Source organism: Micropterus salmoides, unplaced genomic scaffold (genome assembly GCF_014851395.1).
Source record: "Micropterus salmoides isolate LMB-PRFRI ecotype aquatic unplaced genomic scaffold, ASM1485139v1 Ms_hic_scaffold_8, whole genome shotgun sequence".
Taxonomy (NCBI): Eukaryota; Metazoa; Chordata; class Actinopteri; order Centrarchiformes; family Centrarchidae; genus Micropterus; species Micropterus salmoides.
Genome location: NW_024044570.1, coordinates 20,307,556 through 20,327,144, shown reverse-complemented (window position 1 = coordinate 20,327,144; position 19,589 = coordinate 20,307,556). Strand labels below are relative to the sequence as shown.

The following is a 19,589-nucleotide window of genomic DNA, read 5'->3' as shown; positions in this document are numbered from 1 at the left end:
TTCCCAATTTGCAACTCTGTTTCTTAATTGAAACAAAGATAGAATCTGGATAAGAAACACTTATCCAGGTAGTTCCCCAAATGAACAGGTACAAACCATCATCCAGGTGGTTAGAAGAATCTTGTCTCTTGCTAAATAACCTTTTTCGTCATCACCTGGTATTCATCTTCCAGAAACGGATGCTTAGTTCATGTGACTCAAATGTAGCTAATGCTAACACAGAAGACGCACAAACTGCAAAAGCTGCAAAGCTGCTCACTGAGCTGCTAGCATGCATTGCTGTAGACTCTTTTTGTTTTAGAATGTTGACTGTTCTGTGGGTCCTGGTAGAGAAGGAGACCAGATTATTATCCCAACCTTAACCACCCTGCACTTTATCTAACCCCAACCATCTCTAATCTCAACCCTAACAGACCATTTTTAACTTTATACCTAAAGGTAACCATCTCAAAGCATGTAGCTAAACCCACCCCTCTGGTTTTTGCAGGCCAGTCGCAGTATAACATAACAGTGGTGGGATTTATAATTTCACTTTAATAACTACTCTTGGCTCATTGATTTGGTTAGACAGTAGTAACTTTACTCATTTTCAAGGGGAAAAAATGAGGCAGCTTGTAGAGTAGGCATAACAAAACAATGAATGCTGCAGTACACTATGTGAAAGTTTCGAATGTACAGTACTCAGCAGCTATTTAAAATCTACAGGGAATCGCTCAGGGTGCAAAATTGCTGCTAGACGTTTCTCTGAATTTAAACTGTCAAGCGTTCCAGCAGTTTTTTTACATAATGTGATTTCATGTGGATTTGCATTTCAAAGACAACACACATTAATCTCATTATTGTTCGTAAACAATCGCAGACAACATATTTGTGTCATGACTGATGCATTCAGGCTGCTCTAACTGTCTTATCCTTGAAAAATCTATTCATAATTTATACGGATACCTTTGATCTAAAAGACTGCATTGTGCATTCAAGGTCACTCATTCCTGTCATCTAGGCTTACTCTATAGTATAAATGGAATATTATGTCTTATAATTGTGTATTATCAAAGGTTTATGTTTACATATGCAGTATACAGTGTGTGAAATATGTGTGACATATGTGTGTCTTCTTTTATGCGGCCCATGTGCTGTATATCTTGTGCAATGTATTCTGTCCTCAGCAGTACCTACAGTACAAGGAGAACCAGACTGTCGTGTTTCTTTCTTGATCGATGACATGTCCACTTGTCTGTGTTGTCCATCTTCACCTCACCGCCTCCATTCTCTGTCATCCGCCCTATCACGTTCATTGCCTGCAATATTGTAGTGACATCACTTACTAAATGTGATAAAAATGGGATTACAACGAGCCAGCACTCTCAGCAGCTCTTCTTCGTCTGACTCTAACTCACCCTCACTGTTCTTGTCTGCATCTTGTTCTCCCAGAAAACCATCGTCATACTTGTGGCCACCCTGCATGTTTTCTGAGTTCGTTGACGGCCTTCTGTCCTGAGATGCACTACCGGCGTCTGCAGCCCCGTCTGGGTGTTCTGATTGGTCTGTTTGGTCCAGTGATGTGGAAGATTGGTCTGCCTCTGTGCTTGGAGTAATCTGTGTTCGCTCTGGTGTTACTGGGGGTGTATCATGGGGAGACGTATCTATATTTACCAGCTTGGCTTTTAAAGGTGCATGCTCTGGGGTGGGTGGGGGAATGCTTGTCTGCTTGGGGAGGGTTGAGGTCTGTACAGGTGAATATGGGGGTGTCTTCACACGGGGTTTGCGAAAGGGTTTGTCTATTTCTGCTGAAGCAATTCGGGTATGACTGCATGGAATACTGGATTGAGAGGAGGGGCTGGTGACAACGTCAGTAGGGTCATCGTTGGTGGTTGTTTGTGAATCAGGACAGGTGAACGGTGGAGTGCTAGTGGCATCATGGGTTGCAGGGCTAGGACTGGTGTTGGGTAGTGCCTCAGTAAGGTCCAGGAATACATCAGTTGGTGAACCAGGGTTATCTTTGGATGGAGAAGCAGCCACAGTAGCTGGGTGAAAGGTGGGTGAACTAGAGGAGCTTTTGGTTGGTATAGAAACATTATTATTGAAGATCACAGGGCTGTGCAGAGTTTCAGTGGGGGTGAAGCAGGTGTCGGGTGCAGCGGTCGTTCTGGGTGGAACGGGTCCTCGGCAGGGGGGGGGTCTTGGTGGGCGCAGATGCTAGGTTTGTTGGGGAAGCAGGGATTGCAGTTTCCATATTCTTCATTGTTGTAGGGTACTTCCTCCATGTGTGGCATGGTACTACCGTGACTCACCTGAAGAACAACCACAGTTATCAGGTCAACATTTGGAAAAAGAAAACCACTATTCGCAGAGAGGAAGTGGGATAATCATCCTGATTCAATGAGACATTTGTAGAAATTGTCAGGGCTTTTAACAACCAGGCAATTTAACAATTAGTGAGTGGGAGTGAGGTAATCAATTGATATGTGAGTCATTTACTTTTCAGGCTAATGAGGTGCTTCACATGTTCAAATACTGTATGAGCTTGAAGGTCACTTTGGCAAAAACCTTCATTGGCAGATGGAGTTGCTCAGTTGTCAGGAAGATAGTTTAGTTGTTGTCATTTGACATTGCATACTTTAGTCATGTAACAACAACTAAATGATCTCCATGACAACTGAGAAACTACTGATGAAGGCCATGAGATGTGGTCGAAAGCCTAGGAAACAACAAGTAAATTGGACCTTGTGTTGAATGTTTTTTACCTTTAGTAGGATTAGGATGAGGGAAGGGAGAGGAAATATAAGACAATGATGAATATTTGCTTTAATAGTAAATGAATAACTCACCAGTTGGAACCATCGTAAGCTCTGTGGGAGTATACGCAGTAGAGAACATTTCAGAAACTCAAAATTTACTGACCAACAAATCTTTGTAAATCTAATTCTAGATTACAGATATTAAGGATCTCACCACATTGGGGTGTTTGCCCTGGGCCACGCAGCCTCTCTGCAGTGGGTCCCTCTTTCCCTTGTGTTTCTTCTTCAGCCACATCAGGATAGACAGGATACATCCAAGTACAGCCATGAACACCATGCTCAGGAACAACGCTTTGCCCACAGTACAGCCTGTCAGACCGCCATCTCCCAGTGGACTAAGAGGGACTGCGGTGTACACAGACAGACATGCAGAGTTTGATCTGCACTCTCATCAGCAATCAGTAGCGTAGGCAAGTGTATAAGTGTGTGTCCTTACTTGACTGTCCTTCAGATAACACGTCCACCACTACAGTAGCAAAGATGACATCACCTGACTCCTGGTCTATAGCCATTACCTGCAAGGTATTTTGACTTTTTATCACATCATCGCCATTTTATTTATGTCTTTATTTATAATGATACTCTGAGGAAAGACAAAGGGGTTGTGTAATGGAACTGGCTTCACATAAGTAAGTAAAAATAACTTAATGGCAACTTTTGTTAACTGGTTTAGTTATTGTGTTTGTGTAATTATAGTACACAAACACAATACTTTATAGTTATGTTGTCATGCATGTCCTTTATCTCCGGGTTGTTGGAGCTGGTTGGCCAAATGATGGATTCACTATCTCAATTGGTTTTAAGCACCATCAGAAATCTATCTTCACACTTATAGTGTTTAAAAAGATATAAGGATGTCAAGTGTAAGCTAGCATAATGTAAAGTTTGCTTCATTTGTGCGTACTGGCCTGAAATATGAAAAATCACTGGTGTGGTCTATTTTCAATCAAAACAAATTATAATATAATTATATTATATAAAACTAATCACTGAGACTCACCTCTAGAATGTGTTTATGTTTTGGTTTGAGTTGATTGGTCCTGACGATCAGAAGCCCCTCTTGTGTGATTTGGTAGATGTCTGTGTGATTGGATGTCGGACTGAAAGTATAGTGGATCATAGGGTTGAAACCCTGTCAATTTGTGGAGGAAAAAGGAGGCGATGAGTAACAATGTAAATCAAATGCATTGAATATTTTTCGAGTGTGGTGGAGTGCATACATTGTTAAAGTCTTGATCTTGCACATGTAACATGAGTGGTTTGCTGCCATAGGTACTGACAAGAGAGGCAGCACTCTTTCCTGCAGTTGCAAAGCCTTGATATTCAGCCATGTCAAACCCGGATAAAACTGGTTCACTGCCAGAACCCGTACCAACACTGTAGCAACAGAATACTTCCTTGGGTCGTCGTCCTGGTATGCCTGAGAGACAGAAAGACAGAGCAGTGAGAGCGATATCTTTTAAGTCTAATGCTAACACTAAGTAGGTGAGTCTTACCATGACCTGTAGATTCAGTGCTGGATTTGAAAGTCTGTCTGTAACCCCCCGAGTCAGCTTCACCTCTCCCGTCTCTCTGTCCATCAGGAAACGCTGATCATCGTCTCCTAGCATGAACACAAACACAGTTACAGATGTTACACAATTAAGCACAACACATTTTAAATATTAACATGCATCAGTGTGTGTGGTACCCGAGAGAATGGCATAGCTGACTGGAGAGCTCAGTCCTCTGTCTCCGTCCACTGCATGAATGGGACCAGGAGAGAAGTCCAACACAATGTCCTGCAACATGACAAATATTTGTTGCTCTACAAATTATATCCCCATGTCATCTAAACAGTAACCTGGTGAGTTGATCTGGATCTTGCAATGATAGTTTAGATTGAGTCAAAGGTCCAAATAAACTCAAAGTTGTTCAAAATTAATATTATACACAAGGCCAAATATGCATGATAAAACCTTACAGTCCCTCACCTATAGGGCAGAAAAGATGCAGTGTGCGTAAAGTAAAAGTAAATCTGTTGGTGTATATTCAAAGAATACTAAGAATGGTTCTAGTGTAGAATCCAGTGTAGTAACATTGATAAGTTATCAGGTATAAGACTGGGGGGCCGCTTAGCATCTGACCTCTTCCCCCTCTGTGACATTGACTGTGTACACAGGGCTGGTGCAGACACGACTGGTCTCATCCTGGAAAAGCAGCACGCAGGGCAGGAACTGTGGGTACTGGTCATCTCCATCCAGGACAGTGATAGTGATGTTGGTGCTGATATTGAAGTGCTCAGCAGTGCTCATTTCCTGAGATAATGACAAGGCATGGCATCTTCAGAGGATATTACACTGATCAAGCATGTTTGATGGAGAAATGGATGGATACATGAACTGAAGTATGGTTCATCTTCTCTTATAGCAATTGCCAGGAGCATCAGGGAATCAAATCTAGACTTTTTGATTGAAATGCAGTAAATTAAGTGTACATAGCTTACCGAGGCTTGGATAGTGACGGTAAGCAGGGTTTTGGTCTCATAGTCTAGAGGCTTGGACAGGATCACTTCTCCACTGTTGGGGAGATCAACCTTGAAGTACTCTGCATCAGGCTGCAGAACAAACATATGAAGTTTTATAAACTAGATTTGGGAACCAAGACCACGCCTTGAACTCACCCAATTTCCGCACACCAAGTTCTTAAGCACACCTTTTCGGTTCACTTCCCCTTGACACAGCTTTCTCATCCCTCCCACCCAAACCCCTTTCTTTTCCTTCCTCTCTCCCCTGCTCCCTTCTCTCTCCTTGTCTGCTTACAGGAACCGGGGGTTTTCGCTCGTCCGCTGACGAAGAGACGTCTCCCCCACTCTCTTGAGTCTCGACTCCACCGGTTCCCACACACCTTCACGCCTGCAGACAGCGGTCTTCTCTTCATCCCCACATCCATCTGCACGGATCCGACTCCTCTCCCTCATCCTTCACCTGTCTTCCCCTCAACCCTTCATCCATCACACCTCAACCCCTACCCCTCAACTCCTGACCCTCTCCCCCATCCCTGCGTCCCTCACCCCACCCTCCAGGCACTCGATCTGTTCTGACCACACGATCCCATCTCAAGCTCCCTCATAAGCAATAAACCATTTTAAATCTACATCTTTGCAGGCATGGTCTTTGTTAGTGAAAAACACATTAACAACTGTGCATATGTGTTTCTTTTCTCTTTTTTAAAAAGGGTAATTCATACAAATAAAAAAAAGTCTCTGTCGGGATCGTTTCTGTAATGCTGTCAGATACTTAATAACAATCTAAGCCTGTCAGTGGCAAAAACACAAACTTTAGTGGACATACTTTTGACAAGTGCAAGGATTACACGGAAGCCATAGCAGCCTGCTTTGTGTCTGCCTATTAGTCATTTAGACCCCAAAATATGTACAAAAATAAATAAATTAAAATAGGGCCCATGTTCTAAAATTCCTTATAAAAGTGTAAAGCGTAAAAGGGGAGAACTCACTGATGTCTGGTCAATGGAGTAAATTATCTTGTCGTTATCTGCGTCTGTGGCCTGGACAGTAAAGACCACAGTATTCACTGGCGTCAGCTGGGAAACACACGGATAGACAGACAGGCAGAGAAACACTTTAATCTTGCATGTTTTGCGTAAGCATGCACAGGTTTGTGTACATGTGTTTGTGAAAGTGTCATACCTCACTGATAATAAGAGACTGGACAGTGTCTTCTGAAAACACAGGGGAATTATCGTTCTCATTGAGAATTTCGACCATGATCCTGTAAACACCCTACAACAGCAAAAAAAAACAAAAGAAACAAAGACACTTGCAGGTTTTAATGTGGGATGACACACTGAAGAGTTATGGATGATGGGACAAAGTGTACCTGAAGGGTGTCCTCCTCATAACATGACAGCTCAGCCATTAGGACAGGACCCTGGGCCTGAGAAACAGAGAGAAAACAACAGATAGAAGAAGATACCAAGAAGACCTTCATTCAATTTGATAAAATATTTTAACACAAATGCCGCATGCTTGAGACTGATTCATTATCTAAATTATGATAACCATGATACGGTGACAATGGACACCCCTGGCGAACAAAAGGGGTTCGCCAGGGGTGTCCATTGTCATCGTATTTATTCCTGATATGTATTGAAATATTAGCAATTAAAATTAGAAAGAATACAGATATTATGGGTTTGGAGCCAAATGGTATAGAGACAAAACTTACAATGTATGCTGATGATGCAACCTTTTTTATACAACCAAAACAATCTACTTTGGAATCCTTGATCACTGATCTAAATATGTTTTCCAAAATATCAGGTTTGAAACCAAATTTTGAGAAGTGCCAAATATTCAGAATAGGGACGATAAATGGTACAGATTTTAATTTAAGTTGTTCTGCTCCAATTAGATGGACAAACGGTTCCGTAGACATTTTAGGTATTCACATACCAGATAATTATATTAAAATATTGTCAAATACAACTATGACAAAAAATTTTACAGCCATGGAGGAGCAGTTCACTTACATTACAAGGAAAGGTCACATTGATTAATTCATTGGTAATCCCCCAATTTGTTTATTTAATAATGACTCTCCCAACTCCTGACACTTCTTTTGTGAAATGCTTTGAACAAAAAATTTTCAAATTTTTATGGAATAGTAAACCAGATAAAATTAAGAGACAATATTTAAAATATATCATCACAGGCAATGGCTCACCAGTAAAAGATAATATACATCCTTTTCTTTCTTTGGTTCTGATTTATTTCCATTTTTTCAATTAAAATCATTACATATTAAAGAAATATTTCAGAACCAATTAAAAGAACTTTCACCCTTTTTTAAAGACGTACTTAAAGCATGGTTGAATTTCCAGTACCATCCTCCTGACACTCCAGATGATATGCAGAATCAGATACTATGGATGAACTCTGAAATTACTGTAGGAGACCAACCATCCATTTTTTATTAATAAAAGAAAGAAATAAAGAAAAAAAAAATAAAGAAAAAAAAAAATAATAATAATTATGATAACCAAAAGAGTAACTTTGTGAACAGGCTTCTGCCAAAACTTTGATGCAGAAATACTATTCATTTCTAATGCTCAAATCCACATTAAACGCACAAAATGAAAATGTTTCCAAACTATTTTCAAAACATAAATGCCTTAACTTATTTTGGATTTGTTGTGAACTCTCACATTTGCCTACTCAACAAATGTTTGTTTTTTTCACCTACATTTGTTTTTGCTCTATATTTACGTGGATGTGCACCTAACTTGATGTCATATAACTGTAAAAAATATATATTGTAACATGCAGCTTCTCTTACATTTAAACACTTAAACTTAAACCCTTCATGATGACAATGTAAGAAATGCGAATCCCAAATATTAAAAAAAGTTTTATCAAGAGATAGGTGGCCACACACTGAATTGATGCTCTCAGACTGTGTTGAATAGGGTGAGTTCTACACATGGATCCTAGTCATATTCTTTGATGATGATTTTAAAGATAGAGGGACAATAGTTGATAGATTAAGAGGCAGAGAGAGAGAGAGACTGCTAATCTGGTTGACCCGTTAACCGCTGCCATGATGTAAGATAGCTGGCTGGGAAGATGATGACGGTGAGAGAGATTGTGTTTGGTCCAAGGACAAGGTTGTGAGGTTCAATCCCTGACAGTTTGTTCTAAACTTAGAGACATAGTCTCCACTGCGGCCCGACACTAGACTCAACAAAATGGAATTACACACATAAATTCTGTAATCCTTGCATTGCATTCATGGCATCCTGATAATCAGAAAGCTCCAACACTCAGGTCAGTATTTAAAAGGGCGTATCCCAACTCATTTACCTCTCGGTCAAGGAGCTTGTCAGCTGATGTGTTCAGCCGGATGTTTCTTTCATCCAAGACAAACCAATCAGCATCCTTTCCATCCAGGCTCCAGTGAACTCCCTCCATTGTGGTGTCAGCCAAGAGTTCAGCAACCACTTCTCCGGGAAGGCTGTTCTCTCTGACTGTTGCAAATACATCCTGACCATCCAAACATCCACCCCACCCTGACATGCCTGTGTCAATGCAAACACAAAGACATATGCAAAAGAAATCCATTAATTCTGGCCAAGAGCTGAACTCTAATACGAACAGCGGTGAAGTGGCTGTACCTTTGGCTGTGTGCAAACATAGGAGGACCAGCAGTGAGAAGACTAGAGCCTTGGCCAGAATGAAACTCCATTTCAGTTCAATGAGGGCCATTCCTGGGCTCAGTCAGGCCTCAGGAACCAGTTCTTTCTGAGTTCACAGAGAGAAATAACAAACAAGATTAACTAAACATGCCCCCCCCTCTCCTCCTTCTACTGTATGAATTAGTGGGCTAAACCTAGCCTTACTATGTGCCTTGGTGGCAGCTTGTCTTAAGAATCATCATAAGGTTAAGACCTTCTAATAATGCACAAACAAGCACACACACGGCTCTGTCCAGTAATTCCCTCAAATCCCTTTTAAGTAGGTTTTTGCTTGGTTTTGACCAGTGAGAGCAAACCAGCAACATAGTAGCCCTTCTTCTTTTTGTACAAACATAATCATTTGAGAGGTCAGAAATCATAACAACTAAGCAACAACTCTGTGATCCTAATATTTACTAGAGTTATGGATCCAATGAATCCTTCTAGCAGGAGCTCTGCTGTACAGATGTCTGCTTGACCATATTTCTTCACTGCAAAATTAAACTCCAGTTGTATATTTCAAATAAATTAAGGTGTGTGACAAAAAGCATATCATGCTCTCGTGAGTCCCAGGTACACTGCCACATTTGTTTGTGCGTATGTGTGTGTGTATGGGGGAGAGGAGGGGGCTTAGCAGGATCTGGGGTCACATTTAATAAAACAATAACTGTGCTGTAATTGCGAGGTAAATAAATGCAAGCTTTCCATCACACGCACGACTGAGTTATGATGGATGTGAACACAGATCGTCTGTCTATACTGTTACTCAGCTGACTGACCTGTTGTTGTCAAATCCTCCGCAGCTTGTCTGTCAGCCTCCATATCCTCCTGACTTGTGATGGAAGCAGCATCTCTGATTTGCAAAACCCTGAAATGCCACTATGTGCCACTCAAAAAGACAGACGGAGGCTTTTAGGAATAATGACAACAATTGATAACACCGGCCACACACACACACTAACTGACCCCCCCACAAACATTAAAGAGCAGACAGCAGCTTATGGTGGACATCCTGGAATAAATCTCAGCTCAGAGGCTAAAGCCTGAAGGCGGGGCTTACCTGGTCAGGCACGGCGACTGAGCCAATCAGATTGGATACGGCAAGAACCTGACGGTGAGGTCAAGACCAGTGTGAATCTAACGGATTTTGTCTGGTACAATAACACTTGACCTCCATAGACAGTTTGTCATGCAATCAAATCTCAACAGTCAGTTCTTGTGTAAGATGTAGTATTAGAGAGCAAAAAAAGTCATGTTCTTCAGTAAGTTAGATCTTGGCAGCTTGTATTATACTTTAAACGGACATGTATATTTCTGCGCATTGTATAAATTAGAACTTGTACTTGTACATGTACTTTGGCTACACAGCTTTCGCCTGTTGGATTTGTTCAGTTGGTGACGTGCGACAACTAATGGGGCCTGACAAGGGATTAGCTATCAAACATCGTCTGTTCACCTTTGGAAGTTTAACCCACATCCTTTTACACACTTGTCCCAGCAGGCAAAGGCACGCACACACACACTTAAAGTAGTGTGTCTGCACATATCTTTAGGGCTCTTGTGATGAAAGCTGTTGTCTGGCTCCATGAGAAATGTTTTGGTTAGTGCAGGCTTGTGAGTGGTTTCTATTGTCAGAGGAAGGGGGGGGGGAACTCAAGTTTGCCTCAGGAAAAAGCTGAACACTATGCAGTCTGTGTCCATGACAAAGAGAGAGATTGCAAAGGATGAGCATATCTCAGATCATATAAATGTTTACAGATGGTATTTAAGCAGCATTAACAGTAGTGAATTAAGAGCTAAGCTAAAGTTAGCAATAGCTGAATGGATTAACATAGTTAAAACAGACTTGTTGAGTTTGTATATACACTGTTATGATTGGATATGACCACTGGATGTCAGCAGAGATGCTGTTAAAAAAAGATGAAGTCCTGGGAGATGGTTGATAAATAACAGTTGACAACTATATCATCTGAACATCTGTTTTCCCAGAATGTGTGTGTTTTGCTTTTTCTTGTAATGTTGTGACCTGAAACCATTCAAAACTGAGCTGGACCTTCAAAACTGTCAATTCTACTTAAGAAAGACATTTCACTAGACAAACAGATTGTAGCAGAAGCAGTTTGTAACTCAAACTTTGATGCTCACCTGCTGTGCACTTCTCAAACTCTCACACTTATATCACGCATCTGAAATGAAGCAGGCATTTTTCAGTGCATTTTGTTTCGGTTGTGTGTAATTACGTGTGAGGATATGTAAACATTTTATGTGCAAAGCGACTTCTCAATTTAATTATTACAAAATGAATGCATTAAATGATGCAACACTGCAATAACAAATGTTGCGTTTATGTTATGACTATGCAGTATGCTGATATGGCTCCATATGGCTGGTGCAGACTGAAATATCCAAAAACCATTTAATGGATTAAGATTAAATTTTGCACCAAAATTCATGGCACCAAGATAAATTATACTGACTTTGGTGATCCCCTGACTTTTCCTGTATATACACATACTACAAAAAGAAACGTCCTCTCACTTACAACTGCTTTTATTTTCAGCAAACTTAACATAAGTATATTTGCATGAACATAAGAAGATTCAACAACTATGACATAAATTGAAGAAAGTTTTACAGACATGTGAGTAACAGAAATGGAAAAATGTGTCCCTGAACAAAGGGGGGCTCAAAATCAAAAGTGACAATCAGTGTGCCCCTGTGGTCCTGTGCAGGTGTTGTCACATGTGGTCTGCCACTGCAAGGGGGCAGTCCTAATGCCTCCTTGCAGCATGCCTAAGGCACATTCACACAGATGAGCAGGGATTATGTGCATCTTTCTTGTGTTTTTCAAAGTCAGTAGAAAGGTCTCTACATTTTTATAACTGTGACCTTAATTGCCCACCGTCTGTACTCTGTTAGGGTCTTAACGACCGTTCAACAGGTGCATGTTCATTGATAGTTTATGGTTCATTGAAAAAGCATGAAAAAGATGGCTATAGACTATAGTCTTGTAAAGTTGCTCAATGTAACCTACACACACAATATAGGGTGGGTGTAACACTAATGTACTGCACATTTTCAACACAAGAGAAAGGCCCACTGGGTATAAAGTGGGTGTGAGAGTAACATTTTGTTCCTGTTCCACTGGGAGGCATTTCTGAATTGTGAAGAATTTACAGTCAATTACCTCCTTCACAAAGCTTAAACTAAATCCCTTAGCAAAAAAATATGTTTCATTCTTCCAGTTCCAACTGCTTTATCGCAGTCTTCAATCAGCCCTTGCGGCCTGGAAATGCCATGCCTCCCAGAGGGATTGAATGTATGCTAAAAAAACGAAAAAAAGTAAGTAAGTAAGTAAAGATAACAAGTCCTGTGGGACAAACTTTTAATTGTGATTATTACAGATTAACGGGCATGAGTCATGGATGAGGGTTCCCTTGATATGTGGACAGAGGCTGGAAAGATCTTAGTTACAATCAGGTGTACTTCAAGTTTGGAAAAGACAGAATCAGATTGAAACAGTCTGGAGTAATGAGGGACTCTCCTGTCTGCTGCATCCATTATGAAATATCTGGGTGTCCTATCATCACATCAAAAATATTTCAGCAAGACAGAGGATGGGCATGTTTTGCCTTTCTGTGTAGCAAGTCTCAGAACAAGTTGCTTGTGAGGGTGTACTCAAAGAAAGGCTCTGCAAAAATAAACACAGTGGAGATGAGAAGGACAACATGAGAAAGCCCAGGGTTGTGGAGACAGATGTATGGATGCACACTGGGACCGTTTCCAAAGCAGTGAAACATGATTACTTGTGTTTACCCCCCCTCTCCCTCTCTCTCTCTCTCTCTCTCTCTGTGCAGCCATGGCTCCCATCCAGACTCCAGACCAGGTTTTAGCTGATTACCAAAACGGGTCTTCGGGAATCAACACCACTGAGCAGTGGGTTTTTTTCCCTGACAAAATGAGGGAATACAGGGGAAAAAAAGACTTCACCCACAGCTATCCTTCTGGGACTGGAAACTAAACGAGACAGAGAGGAGAACCAGAGGTGACCTCACACGCTCACCTGAACTTTCTCTCTCTCTCTATCTCTCTCTGGCAAAAAAAAAACAGGTATCTTTAGCAAGGATAGTGATCTCTCTTTCTCTCTCTCTTTCTCTCTCTCTCTCTCTGGCAAGTAACATCTTGAGCAAGGATAGTGAGATAGTGACAGTCATCAACCCTCTCACAATTATCCGCCTTTGTGATCACGGAGTGAAAGTTTGTTACAGATATGGCCCCAGGGGGGAATGTAAGTGTGTGACTGCAGAGAAAGCGACGCCCTGCCTGCATCAAGATGTTTCACGTTTCTCCTGCGCGCTCTTTGAAAAGGTCTGCTCGGAAGAGAAACAGGGAAGTCTTTAACGTATAGTCCCAGGTCCATGTTTAAAAGTACGATGAATAAAATAATTTTGCGTAAGGATTTTTAATCCAGGGGTTTCCATTTTTGCGTCTGGAGAATGGAGAGCAGCAAACTGAGGACGCTCATGCTGCTGGAATACATTTGCTATGGGTCTTTGCCCTTTCTGTGCAGGGGCACTCAAGTCCAAATCGCGAGAATGGTGAGTTGACAAAACTGTGCTTAGATTACAAGTCACTGGATGTTGTTGTTGTTATTGTTGTTGTTGTGGTGGTGGTGTTTGTTGTTGTTTTGCTTATTTTACTTTTTTATTTTGATTTGATATCGAGATTGCTTTTGTGTCACAGTCATCAAACTGGGGAGCCAGTTGTGGAAAAAGTACTTTTACTTTGGTAAAAGTAGTACCCTAATTCTACAGTGTCAAAGTATAGTTACAGTACATTTACATTTACATTTACTCATTTGGCAGACGCTTTTATGCAAAGCGACTTACATTTGAGGAACAACATACAAGCATCAACAGAGCATCAAATACAGATCTACAACTGACAGTACATATTAGTAAAAGCAGCAATAAATACTAGTAAGATCTCACAGTACATATCACATCAATGAGGTAAATACCTAGGGAAGGAAGTAAGAGTTAACAAAAAGTGCAATCAATACAAGATCATTGTAGGGGATAGAAGAAGAAGAGCACTGGAAGTGCATGTTAGAGGTTAGGAGTTAGAGGTGTTATAAGAGGAAGTGTTCTCGGAAGAGATGAGTTTTCAAGAGCCTCTTGAAGTTAGAGAGGGACGCCCCCGCTCTGATGGCGTGTGGTAGCTCGTTCCACCATCGTGGTGTCACAGATGAGACTAGCCGGGACTGGGATTGCTTTGTGTGAAGGGATGGCAGAGCCAGGCGACGTTCGTTGGAGGAGCGTAGCGGCCGAGAAGGAACGTAAGTTTGTATTATGGAGTTTAGGTAGATGGGTGCAGACCCGGTAGTCACTCTGTATGCAAGCATTAGTGACTTAAATTTGATTCTGGAGGCCACGGGGAGCCAGTGGAGGTCACTGAGTAATGGAGTGACATGAGTCCTTTTGGGCTGATCAAAAACCAGACGCGCTGCTGCGTTCTGAACCATTTGTAAGGGTTTCACCGCACAAGCTGGAAGACCTGCTAGGAGGGCATTGCAGTAGTCGATGTGAGAGATAACCATGGCCTGTACCAGAAGCTGGGTGGCGTACTGAGTGAGGTAGGGCCTGATTTTCCTTATGTTGTATAGAGCAAAGCGGCATGACCGAGAGACAGCAGCAACGTGGTCTGAAAAGGACAGCTGGTCATCAATCATGACACCCAAGTTTCTCACCACCTTGGTTGGAGTGATGGTTGCGGAGTCAATTTATAGTTTGATGTTATGGTGGATAGATTGCTTGGCTGGAATGACCAAGAGTTCAGTCTTAGAGAGGTTTAGTTGAAGGTGGCAAGCCTTCATCCAATTCTGAGACCTGTTTGAATACTGCCTGAATAAATAGTAGTAAAAAGTACTCAGCATTGATTGTATTCAAGTACTTAACTTGTGTACATGTACTGAGCTACTTTACACAGCTGGGAGACCCCATAAATCTATCCCATAAACCAAAAGAAAACTTTCTCGTAAAACTTTCGGTTTCCTTCTCCAGATTTAAAGTGTTACATCAGATGTTCTATCGTTGGTGTTGTGTTGAGGTCAGTGGAGCAACCATGTGTGACCGGCTGATGAATGACTTCGTTCTGATTCCCTCTCACACTCATCATAACCCAGAAACTAAGCGCCATCCTCTATTAGACAGAACATGGCCTCATGCGATATGGATGAGTATTCATGTTAGTTAGGATGGTCTGTTTTTCCTCTTTCCTAGTGATTGACCTTCTGGCCGCTCTAAACATGTCCCACCACATAAGCAGCATGGCCAGACTGCAGAGTCCTGGCGGTGTGACATACAAACTACGTCCAAGAACACCATACCTGACTCTTCCTCGTGAATATTCCCACTTCCTTTACACCAATGTTCAGGGTAGCATGGGGGTCCATGTGGTGGGGCATCAGACATCAGGCTCCACTGCCACTCTTCTTTCTCTCTCCTCTGCGTCCTCACCCATTCTTCAAATCATCTCCTCCACCCTCAATAACACTCTGCGTTTGGACTACCAGGCTGGAGGAGGACCTCAAGGCCTTTCCAGCTTTCTCTTCCCCGGGAAAAACCCCTTCTCCAGAGTGGAGGGGGTACAGTTGGCTGTGAGCCTGGAGACTGATAGACTGACATTTTTTGTTGACTGTCAAGAAGCTGTGGTTCTACTGACAAAAAGGGAAGAGAGAATCAACCTGGAACTGCCTCAAGATGTTGTTGTCACTCTTGCCAGCACACCAGGAAAGAAAGACAGCAAATTTAGTGTAAGTTTCTTGCACATACTGTATACCTGTACATACTCACATACTTTAAAGGACAACAGAGACATCACATTTACTGATTTATTTTCTGTTTACAGTGTTTTGTAATGATTTCTTTAGGTTAGCAGTGATTCAACATTTAACAAAGATATCATGCAATATAAACCTTGTAATCATGAGTGACCGCCTCCTCCTGAAAAATAATGACACTTGTCCCACTAAAAAAATCTAAAAAGAAATCATCAAAAACACAGCAACATAACTGTCTTTGGAACTACAGTACTGTACATCCAAAATGTATGCAGGTATTCAACATAACTTTCATATTTCTGTCTCCCTTCAATGTGCATTCTGTATGTTCAGTCAAATTTAGCATGGGATCATTTCTCTATTTCTTTATGAATGCAGGGTTATTTGAAGATGGCTGAGATTTCAATGAAAGCATATCTAAGGCGACCATGGCTCTGTGACAATGTTACAGGTGAATAAAAATTACCTATATTAAAACTGAGAGAAAATCATTTGCTTTATTGGGAGGGTCAAAAGAAAAAAATATGTATCTGAGTATTCCACAGAACAAGGATGAATGTATGTGGAGACTACCAAAAAGACCCTACAAAAACGCCTTACCAAGTAAACATTTCGGTCTCACTGTCTCCAGTGATTGATTTCCTTTTCTTCTGGATACTATATACAGTATGTGTATGCATCAATAAATCAGTAACAGCATGCTGTGGGGGCCAGAGGATGCAGTGTCATTCCCTTCTCATTTCCTTTGCTCCATTCTTTCTCTTCATTACTGACCCGGATCATTTATTATATTTTGAGTTCTCTTGCACTGGGAGACATGAAAATAATTTTTCAGTGATTTCTTGTCAGTGAAGAGTTTCTTGTCATGAACATAATAAATAACGGATAAAACTTTATTAATAAATATTAATAAAACTGTCTGAAATGAGTATCTCACTGAAAAGTGAGATACTCCTCTTGTTCTCACAGTGAGTTAAAACTCAGTAGGGGGACCACCGTAGTTGATGTGCATAAGATCATATCTTTTGACCCTCAGGCAGAAAGTCCCCCAGTCAGTTTGTTTATTATTCCTCAGTGTGGGCCTTCATTTTGACAGTATGTTACCAGGATGTTTGTTTAGGCTCCAAATTTGCTCTTTAATCATTCAAGAATTATTAAGCACCCTCTTCTCGCACTAATTTCTGCTTTTTCTTTCCAGATGATCTGCATCCATCTCAGTACACAGACTCCCATGGCTCAGATTCTCAGACTGACAGCAGTCGAATGTTCCAGCAGGATGCACCCCCCAGGAAACATACAAGCCACAGGCCATTGGACCAAACCAACCATTATCTCCAGGACGTCCAGAGTGACCAGCTGCAGAGAGGTGTGGTGCTGGGGGCCCCAGGATCTCCTCAAGGGGTAAAGTCTGTTTCTCAGGCACAAAAAGATGACAAGCTGACAAACCTGGAGAAGAGGCTGGAGGAACTGGCACGTATGGTGGACATGGTCAAAACTCAGGAAAGTATTGCACTTAGAATAAGTCAATACTTAAGTCAAGTGATATAAAGTGATGTGACATGGCGTTATTTTTTTCTACAGAATGCAGACCTACAGTCACGTGTACAGTACCTGGAGGGATGTGAGTGTGTGAGGCAGCGATGTGTGTGGGAGGGGCGTGAAGTGGAGAATGGCCAGCGCTGGCAGACTGACCCCAACATTGTGTGTACATGCACATCTGGAAAGGTTGCATGCCAACCAAACATCAAAGGTAAAACGACTCAGGTTTTGACAGTTATCTTTTTCTTCCTCATTCTTGCCCTCATTTGCTTTCTCTGTTATCTTTGTCACACACCTACAACAACACACAATAAAGTACCTACCTATGATTTTGGTGCACGTTCAACAAACACTAACACACATTGAACTGGTGTTAAGTAAGTAGTTTGCAGATGGACATACCTCTCCCAGAACCTTGTCTGTCTAACCCCTGTCAAAACAGAGGCGTATTTTCATCTCTGACCCCGCTGGGTTTTACTGCTCCTGTCCTCCCAACACCAAGGGACCAGTGTGTCACAGACAGCTGGGACAGGTATTTTTTTGCCAATATTAGAGGAGTAGGGTAGATACAGTGGGTACGGAAAGTATTCAGACCCCTTTAAAATTTTCACTCTTTGTTTCATTGCAGCCATTTTCCAAAAATCAAAAAAGTTCATTTTATTTCTCAGTAATGTACACTCAGCACCCCATCTTGACAGAAAAAAACAGAAATGTAGAAATTTTTGCAAATTTATTAAAAAAGAAAAACTGAAAAATCACATGGTCATAAGTATTCAGACCCTTTGCCGTGACACTCATATTAACTCAGGTGCTGTCTATTCTTCTGATCATCCTTGAGATGGTTCTACACCTTCATTTGAGTCCAGCTGTGTTTGATTATACTATACACCTGTCTATATAAGACCTTACAGCTCACAGTGCATGTCAGAGCAAATGAGAATCATGAGGTCAAAGGAACTGCCTGAAGAGCTCAGAGACAGAATTGTGGCAAGGCACAGATCTGGCCAAGGTTACAAAAAAATTTCTGCTGCACTTAAGGTTCCTAAGAGCACAGTGGCCTCCATAATCCTCAAATGGAAGACGTTTGGGACGACCAGAACCCTTCCTAGAGCTGGCCGTCCGGCCAAACTGAGCTATCGGGGGAGAAGAGCCTTGGTGAGAGAGGTAAAGAAGAACCCAAAGGTCACTGTGGCTGAGCTCCAGAGATGCAGTCGGGAGATGGGAGAAAGTTGTAGTAAGTCAACCATCACTGCAGCAATCCACCAGTCGGGGCTTTATGGCAGAGTGGCCCGACGGAAGCCTCTCCTCAGTGCAAGACACATGAAAGCCCACATGGAGTTTGCTAAAAAACACCTGAAGGACTCCAAGATGGTGATAAATAAGATCCTCTGGTCTGATGAGACCAAGATAGAACTTTTTGGCCTTAATTCTAAGCGGTATGTGTGGAGAAAACCAGGCACTGCTCACCTGTCCAATACAGTCTCAACAGTGAAGCATGGTGGTGGCAGCATCATGCTGTGGGGGTGTTTTTCAGCTGCAGGGACAGGACGACTGGTTGCAATCGAGGGAAAGATGAATGCGGCCAAGCACAGGGTTATCCTGGACGAAAACCTTTTCCAGAGTGCTCTGGACCTCAGACTGGGCCGAAGGTTTACCTTCCAACAAGACAATGACCCTAAGCACACCGCTAAAATAACAAAGGAGTGGCTTCACAACAACTCCGTGGCTGTTCTTGAATGGCCCAGCCAGAGCCCTGACTTAAACCCAATTGAGCATCTCTGGAGAGACCTGAAAATGGCTGTCCACCAACGTTTACCATCCAACCTGACAGAACTGGAGAGGATCTGCAAGGAGGAATGGCAGAGGATACCCAAATCCAGATGTGAAAAACTTGTTGCATCTTTCCCAAAACGACTCATGGCTGTATTAGATCAAAAGGGTGCTTCTACTAAATACTGAGCAAAGGGTCTGAATACTTATGACCATGTGATATTTCAGTTTTTCTTTTTAATAAATTTGCAAAAATTTCTACATTTCTGTTTTTTTCTGTCAAGATGGGGTGCTGAATGTACATTACTGAGAAATAAAATGAACTTTTTTGATTTTTGGAAAATGGCTGCAATGAAACAAAGAGTGAAAACTTTAAAGGGGTCTGAATACTTTCCGTACCCACTGTATAT

General features: G+C 41.7%; 2 protein-coding genes across 2 annotated transcripts in view; one reads left to right on the top strand and one right to left on the bottom strand.

Moving 5' to 3' along the window:
• Positions 1-951: 951 nt before the first annotated feature.
• LOC119893801 (cadherin-related family member 5) lies at positions 952-9,060 on the bottom strand. Its single transcript, XM_038706140.1, is given in 17 exon segments — positions 952-2,053; positions 2,158-2,291; positions 2,829-2,849; positions 2,953-3,143; positions 3,235-3,313; positions 3,799-3,930; positions 4,019-4,137; positions 4,140-4,218; positions 4,295-4,401; positions 4,489-4,579; positions 4,925-5,095; positions 5,284-5,394; positions 6,294-6,380; positions 6,487-6,579; positions 6,677-6,733; positions 8,659-8,873; positions 8,970-9,060. Coding segments are annotated over 17 exon segments (2,514 nt in total). The 3' UTR covers positions 952-1,317.
• A 4,096-nt stretch (positions 9,061-13,156) lies between these two features.
• The window catches only part of LOC119893940 (kielin cysteine rich BMP regulator), a 32,277-nt gene continuing 25,844 nt past the window's right edge, over positions 13,157-19,589 (top strand). The window contains 6 exon segments of the mRNA XM_038706354.1: positions 13,157-13,559; positions 13,562-13,627; positions 15,311-15,843; positions 16,249-16,321; positions 17,069-17,370; positions 17,452-17,620. Coding sequence (XP_038562282.1) covers positions 13,526-13,559; positions 13,562-13,627; positions 15,311-15,843; positions 16,249-16,321; positions 17,069-17,370; positions 17,452-17,620 — 1,177 coding nt within the window. The 5' untranslated portion in view covers positions 13,157-13,525.